This window comes from Tasmannia lanceolata, unplaced genomic scaffold (genome assembly GCF_043159265.1).
Source record: "Tasmannia lanceolata isolate RefF3 unplaced genomic scaffold, GAP_Taslan_0.1 ptg000002l, whole genome shotgun sequence".
Taxonomy (NCBI): Eukaryota; Viridiplantae; Streptophyta; class Magnoliopsida; order Canellales; family Winteraceae; genus Tasmannia; species Tasmannia lanceolata.
In genome coordinates, this window is record NW_027518679.1 from 43,902,915 (window position 1) to 43,910,925 (window position 8,011).

General features: G+C 43.3%; 1 protein-coding gene and 1 non-coding gene across 2 annotated transcripts; both read right to left on the bottom strand.

Annotated features, from left to right (window-relative positions):
- Positions 1–1,286: 1,286 nt before the first annotated feature.
- LOC143892217 (uncharacterized) lies at positions 1,287–2,567 on the bottom strand. Its single transcript, XM_077396679.1, has one exon. It carries the CDS (start codon positions 2,565–2,567, stop codon positions 1,287–1,289), a length of 1,281 nt encoding a protein of 426 aa, XP_077252794.1.
- A 5,085-nt stretch (positions 2,568–7,652) lies between these two features.
- On the bottom strand, positions 7,653–7,726 carry TRNAR-UCG (transfer RNA arginine (anticodon UCG)). The gene has a single exon. It is a non-coding gene; the product is annotated as a tRNA-Arg (tRNA).
- Positions 7,727–8,011: the final 285 nt, after the last annotated feature.

Consider the following 8,011-nt stretch of genomic DNA (forward strand, 5'->3'; position numbering starts at 1 on the left):
GAATCAACACCATATTTTCCTGATATTACTTTAGTCTATAATCATGATTTATCTTCACCAAACCTCCATAGACATTTTCCCATCAGTGCTTGGTTTACCTGCTTGATCCTTCTAATGCCGAGACCTCCTCCTTGTATTGGCATGCAAACCATTTCCCAACTCACTAGGGCCATAACCCGCTTCTTCTCTGATCCCCCCCACAAAAATCTTCTCTGAATCTGTTCAATACGCTTTACAACAGACACAAGGCATTTGAATAATGATAACTGGTAGATGGGTATATTGGCCAAAGCAGCTTTAAGCAAGGTTAATCTGCCTCCTTTAGATACCAAGTTCCTCTTCCATGTATCAAGCCGTCGCTCGATTCGTTCCACAATGGGATCCCATGCACTTTTTCGAGGTCGCCCTATTCCCAGGGGCAATCCCAGATAAGATGCCGGCAGACTCTCCAACGAACATCCCATAATATTGGCTATAGTAGAAGCTCCTTCCTCTCTTACATCCACAACGTAAAGTCTGGATTTTGAGAAATTAGATCGAAGCCCTGTTACTAATTCATAACACCTGAGAATTGCCTTAAGATTGAGGATCTTTGAGGCCTGGGGAGAGCTAAAGAGTAGGGTGTCATCCGCAAATTGCAAGTGCGAGACTTGAAACCCGGATTCGCTACATTTGACCCCGGAAATCAGACCCTCCGCTCGACCTTTCATCAACAGCACGCTGAGGGCTTCCGCAACAATAACAAATAGAAATGGAGATAGAGGATCCCCTTGACGCAAGCCTCGAGACGACTTGAAGAACCCTTGTGCCGAGCCATTAATCAAAATATAAAAGTATGCTGAAGATAAGCAGCTACGGATCCACCCGCGCCACTTCCCTCCGAAACTCATTCTGTGTAGAAGGTAGTCCAGACATTGCCAATCCACTCTGTCATACGCTTTTTCCATGTCCAGCTTACAAATAATACCTTGCTCCCCTGACTTAGCCATCCAATCCACCATTTCATTTGCCACCAGCGAGCAATCTAAGATTTGTCTCTGGCCAACAAAAGCACACTGATTCTCTGAAATGATATATGGAAGTACCCTCTTGAGCCGGTCCGCCAATACTTTGGACAAGATCTTATATAGACATCCTACCAAGCTAATAGGCCGAAAATCGGATATTTTCACTCCTCCTTTAATTTTGGGAATGAGAGCAATAAAGGTGGCGCCTGTTCCTCGATCCAACTCCAACCCAGCATGAAATGCTCGAAAAAAGGCCATTATATCTCCCTTTACATACTCCTAACAATCCTGAAAAAATACAAGGCAGAAACCGTCCGGCCCCGGAGCTTTGTCACGATTCATCGAGAATACCCCTTTCTTCACCTCTTCTTCCAAGAATGGGTCTTCCAGCCCCGAGAGGCTAATATCATCAAGTGAATTAAAGGTCATCTCATCTAGTCTAGGCCGAATAATATCTTCCGCTGTATATAACTTCCGGTAGTAGTCAAGAATTTCCATGGTAATCGCCATTTTGCTACCAGATAGGGAGCCCTGCACCTCCAAAACCTCGATCCTATTATTCCGACGCCGTGCACTGGCCATGTTATGAAAGTAGGCAGTATTTTTATCTTCTTGCTTTAACCAACTAACTCGGGACTTCTGCGGCCATGCTGTTTCTTCCTGAAGGAGGTAGCCTTTATGTTCCTCCTTTATTTTTCCCAGTTCATTCAAATCTTCCTCTGTGGCTGACCTTTCCTCATCGGCCAAAGATAATTCCCGAATCCTTTTTTGTAGCCATACTTGACGCTCGCGGAGAGCCTCTTGTCTGAGCGCATTCCACTCTTTGAGCTTTTTTTTTACAAAACGAAGTTTCGCCCCTATGATCCAATCAGCTGCACCTTCCACGTTATGAGATTCCCACCAGCTCCCCAGCCGCTCCACCATCTTAGGAATTTCTAACCATGCTATCTCGAATCTGAAAGGCGAGGGACCCCATGAATCCAATCTTGGATCCAACAATAGCGGGCAATGATCAAACACAGAATGTACAATCGTCTTCTGACACACTTCCGGGAACATGGAAAGCCATCCAGGGCAGAACAAAAAGCAATCTAACCTACTCTTCCTGGAGTTTCTGGACCAAGAAAATTGAGCCCCCATTAGCGGAATATCAATGAGTTCAGTCTCAGCAATGAAATCTGAAAACGCAAGCATATTCTGGGAAGTTCTGCTACACCCTAATCTTTCTTCGACCCTCCTAATTTCATTGAAATCTCCCCCTAAGCACCACGGATTTCCCCATTTATTCCTAATCAAGGTAAGTTCTGCCCACAACTGGTGCTTCGCTGTCCTATGTGTAGGACCATAGATTCCTGAAAAAGTAATCACATCTTTGTTGCCCACCTGACCGAGAACTATTGAGATGGAATACTGACCTACCCAAGAATCGTGAATCTCCCATTTAGATTGATCCCACATAACTAAAATACCTCCTGCTGCTCCTTCAGCGGCCAAAGAGAGCCACTCCCAATTGGAATTGCCCCCTAGACTGTTGATCAGAGTACTTTTTGCCACCCCCATTTTTGTTTCTTGTATACAAACTATATTCGGCTTATTTCGTTTTACTATGTCTTTAACATGTGCCTTTTTCTCCAAAGACCCCAAACCATTTACATTCCAAGATAGAATCTTCATGGACAACCGGACAACCGCTGTGCACTTCTCCTAGGACAATTTCGACTGTTAGATATCGAATTTCGAGCCACTTTCTTACTGACGGGAGATTTGTCATAATTCACATCTGATTTCAGTTTGGTTAGCTCCCTCAGCATCTTCATGACACCTTCAATACTTGAAGGATCTGAACAGGTCCTATGATCCATTTCACGAAGCTCAGCAACTCTGAACATAGAACGCAATTGATCTTCCGGTCCAGAGTATGTTAAGCCCAGTACTCTACTAGTGGAAATTATATGATTCACAAAAATCTCCAGAATTTCTGATTTGGGATCGACCCATGAGATAGGACTAATATTCTCCTCCACACTTAATACTAACGCCAAGCTATCTTTCACGGCATCTTCCTGAGAGCCCAAACCCCCTCCAATATACTCTGCCTCAACCGTCTCCTTCCTTCTACCAGAGTGAGAAAGAGCATCCATCATTCTGCCAGGACAGAAATCTATTAAGCCTTGCTGGGAACAATCCACCTGTACTTGGCTAAGGCAAAGTTCTTTACCAGAGACCGAAGCCCGTTGTGCCTCACCATAGTTTGGAACCAAGCAGGATATAGTATCTAGATCGGAGAATGCTGAACCGTAAGGATCCATCCCTCCCCCCTGTTGCGAAATATTACCCGCTTGGGTTTCTTCAATATTATGCGCGTCATAGGACACGCCAGCAAATGCCTCTGATAAATTGACCATTAGACGAGAGTTTCCATCCCCTATCCTATCACCGATTAGAAGAAGGCGGGATTTCGAAAGCTGCGAATGATCACCTAAATCCGATAGTTGAATAAGAGGTGAAAATGGGCTTTTGTCCTTTGCAGAAAAACCCACAATTTGGCCCGCAACCCTATTGAAAGAGGTAAAAGGAGAGAGCCCAGTATTATAGTTTTCGGACAGGCCCACCACCTTGTGCTGACTTAGAGGGGCCCACATCTTCTCAAGACATCGATCCGACGGATAGGAGGACTCCATTTGAATCAATGGAGAGATCAGAACCTGGGAAGTTGAACCGAGAAAGGCTGATTTCCGCCGTCTGCATGCACTTTCTCCCATCGCCACGTCATCCTGGCAGAGAAGACTAGACACGACGTGTCTATCCCCCTTCCCCTTTTCGTTTCTTCGTACACTAATACTCCCAGCAGGTGACACGTATGAGGGTTGGTGTATATAGGCAGGTGCGTTCGTTAGACCCACCATCACTTGATTACTAACCTGCGCCATCATCTTCTCCGACCGCTTCTTGCCGGAGAGACAGAGAATTTCCGACCAAGTTCGCGAGAATTCGTCTAAGTGTTGAACTTTGTTTGCGGGCGGATGTTGATCATTTCTTGACACCTTCACCCAATACACTGTTTCATCTATGTAAACCGGTAATTTCAGAGAATCTGGGGAAATTGAAGAAGTCATAAGAAAAATCAAAGCTTTCTCATACCCATCCCCTTCATCGCATGATCCATCAGTGGCTAGCACCCTTCCAATACGACAACCTATTTTCCTGAAATTTTCCACCATCCATGCATGTGGAGGGAGCCCTACAATCGACCACCATGAAGTCGTGAAATGCCCTGAGAATTTATCCTTCCAAGCACATAGCTCTGCAAAAGGACTATCATTGGCATTTACCCATCGGAGTCTGCAATCAACGAAAGAGGCGTCCGGAGAAGAAGTTATAGCAACCTCCCCTTGGGCTATCGGAAAGATCTTGAACTCGGCTGAAATTCCCGAAGCTTCCTCTAACCACATTTTTAGCTGCGAGTAGTCCTTCGTTGATCCTGTTCTAATTTTACCCCAAAAAGTTCTTTGGAGGTCAAATCTAGATCCCAGCTCTATGGATTCAACCCATATTTCCTCCGGGCACTGAGAGATATTGTCCATCACCTTCGGGCCTACTCCAACAACATCCGGCTCCGGCGGGCGCCCTTCTGGCTCGATCTGGCTCCTTAATTGTCTCCCCTCCACCCTCTCCTTCAGGACATTCGTGGTAAGCTTCTGCTTCCCAGATCTGGATGAGCTAGACAGGAGTGTACGTTGAAAACCAACTGGGATATTAATGTCAAAGCCCGACCACACCTTCCTAAATCTGTAGCATTCCGGTCGTCGTCTAAAGTTTACGAAGCTGCACTTGGAGCATCGCCAATCCCCCAGATTACTAGCTTTTCTTTTTTCTAGAACCCTTTGCAGCCTCTCTTCTCGGTGGCTTTTTTTAATATGCCACCGGCCACCTGAGGATCCCCGGCCTACGTAGTTCCGATTACCAATATCAGGTTGGAAAATAAAACGATTCGGCTCCAACCCACTAGAGCGCATATTTTTCGTGAATTCCTCCATTCAACCAGCTGAAATACCCCAACCGTACCTAATACACAATGTGCAGACCCCTCTCTCCTCCCACTTCCAAGGATGAAACAGGAGGAGAAGAAGATTTTGAAATGGAAGACGAGACAGAGACCGAGACAGAGTATGATGAACCAGAAGTTTACACAGTGGAATACTCAACCTGTGAAACAGAAAGTGCTGGCACCGCAGAAGATGAAGAAGGAGATGAAGGAGAAGAAAATGAAGAAGGAGAGGAAGAAGAAGGCCGAGATTCGGCGGAAGCTGAAGATTCGGCGGAAGTGACTGTCCATTTTCCGATGGACTGCACAGCCCCATTCTATTACCATATTCACCTCCTATTTTTCAAAATGGACTGCACAGCCCACGCCATATGATGATCGAAACCGTCCATTTGATGAGCCACAATGTGAATAGGTTGTTCCCCAAAAATTGTTTCCATAGGATGATCCTAGCCCTCCGATCTATAGAGTCAAACCTCTATAGAATCGGAGGGCTAGGATCATCATATGGAAATGATTTTTGGGCACTAGTAAGCAATTAATAAGGATAATGACATAGGCACATTCAAGTCGTCCTATACGCATTTATCACATGTAAAACGACAAAACGTTGCTCTGACAACTTTCTGGGAATTGTTAGAAAAGGCTAAAGCAATAAGACAAGGTGAAGGTGAGATAGAACGCATTATCAAAAATGACTGTGGTAATATCATTTCACTAGATTATGGCAACTTTTTGGTTCTTCTACAAAGAAGCAAGCAGATTTCATTAAGTTTTGTTCCTCACGGAAGAAACTAACTAACTCTCTCTCTCTCATGGCAATGATAAATTGGCCCCATTCTAGTACCATATTCACCCCTTATTTTTCAAAATGGACTGCACAGCCCACACCATAGGATGATCCAAACCATCCATTTGATGGGCCACAATGTAAATAGGTTGTTCCCCAAAAATCATTTCCATAGGATGATCCTTGCCCTCCGATCTATAGAATTTTGACTCCATAGATCGGAGGGAAATGATCATCCAATCGTTCAACAAGGAATGAAGACATATTCAGTTATCTTTGAATTTTCATTTTTATCTCAATAGACTTCGAAAAATTTATCCTTTTTAATTTCTTTTCAGATTCACGCAGGAGATTAAATGAAAAGTATTAATCATGATTAAAGGAAATGATTAGAAGTATAAACCATGCAACAGAAAATACAAATACTTGAACCATGGCAAGTGCAAACAGCCTTTGCCACAGCTATACGTCTTTTCTAAACAAGGTTTTCGGCTAATTAAGGTTAATCCCAATAAAGGTGTAATATTAGAAAGAGTTGTAGCACATGGGAGACCTAACCCTAACTCCTATTATAAAAAGAAGTGATTGCTTAATGGAGCAACACACTAAGAGTGATATTAGGGTTTTATCTAAGTGTTCCGTGATCTACCAAGGCAAGCCTTAGATTCCATTGATCTAAGCATCTAGATTTGGGTAGATTGGAAGGTCTCTATAGTGATCGACGGACAGTGTTCAACGAAAGCGTCTTCAACGGTTCGATTGCATGCATCCTAAGCATATTCAACTGATCATCATGGCCGGAGGTACAATGCATTTTCTACATTAAGATTGAATTTAGTCTAACAGTGGTTGCAAAGGAGAAAAAGAGAGAATGGGTATTTTCAACCACAAAAATGGCCAAAATTGGATGCTGGTAGCAAAAAATGAGAGAAAAATGAATGGAAAGAAATGAATTTTTTCATAATTTGATTGATATTAGGCCTTGTTTGGAATGCAGGAAAAACATGTCTTGAGCAAAAAAAGTTTATTTGGAATTTTTTTTTGTTTCTACAATTTAGATGGAAATGAAGAAGTTTAGGGATATCATTATAAATTAGAATTTCGGCCAGGGTTCAAGTTACTTTTTCATAGGGCTGCACCTCGGGTCGGGTTTTGGAGAACCCAACCCTACCCGAGAAATATCTCGGGTCGGGTCGGGTCGGGGTCACGTTGACACAATTTTTTAAAGAAAATTCTTGTTTGGCAAGGCAACTCAACTCATAGAAGCAGAAATTACACTCACATTACACTTGAATCAAACAATGCTGTAATCAAACAATGTTGTAATTACAATCAAACAATGCTGAATCAAACACTTGAATCAATTCAACTCATAGAAGCAGAAATTACACCCACATACAATAACATTGGGTGTGTGGGTTTTCACTTTTAACTTTTAACTAACAATAGAAAAAAATGTACATACTATAACTTATGTAACTCGGGTTGGGTTGGGCCCCTTCAAACCCAGCTTGACCCGAGATTCATGCGGGCTTTTGAATGCTCAACCCGGCTCGACCCGAAACCCATGAAACCTGAACCCAACCCGGGCTATTTTCGGGTCGGGTCGGGTAAAACCCGGCTCGAGTTGCAGCCCTACTTTTTCATGTGTAATCAAGAAAAGCATGAAAGTTTAACTTTTCCAGAAGATTCCAAGCAATCAGTAAAAACGTAACTCTCTCGAACACTTTTTCATGTGTAATTAAGAAAAGCATGAAATTTTAACTTTTCCAGAAGATTCCAGCAATCAGTAAAAAAAACGTAACCCTCTCGACCACAGTGGGAGTCGAACCCACGACCTTTTGATCCGAAGTCAAACGCGCTAATCCACTGCGCTATGCGGTCTTCTTCGGTTGTTAGTTTGTAAGTTATTATAAACTCTCTCTCACACACTCTCACTCTCTCACTCTCTCTCTCTCTCTCTCTCTCACACACACACACCTAACCCACTTTCTTGCACCACATCATCGATCTTCCACATATAAATACGTTACTCACATTCAAGTGACAGACCCTAGTCTCCTCCCGGGCTTTATTTACCCCATTCTTTCCTTTGAAATGCACTTCCAAAGTGATTTAGCCATTGGGCTGCAATTTCCTTTGATATTTGATGTGTTTATTGCCCCTTAA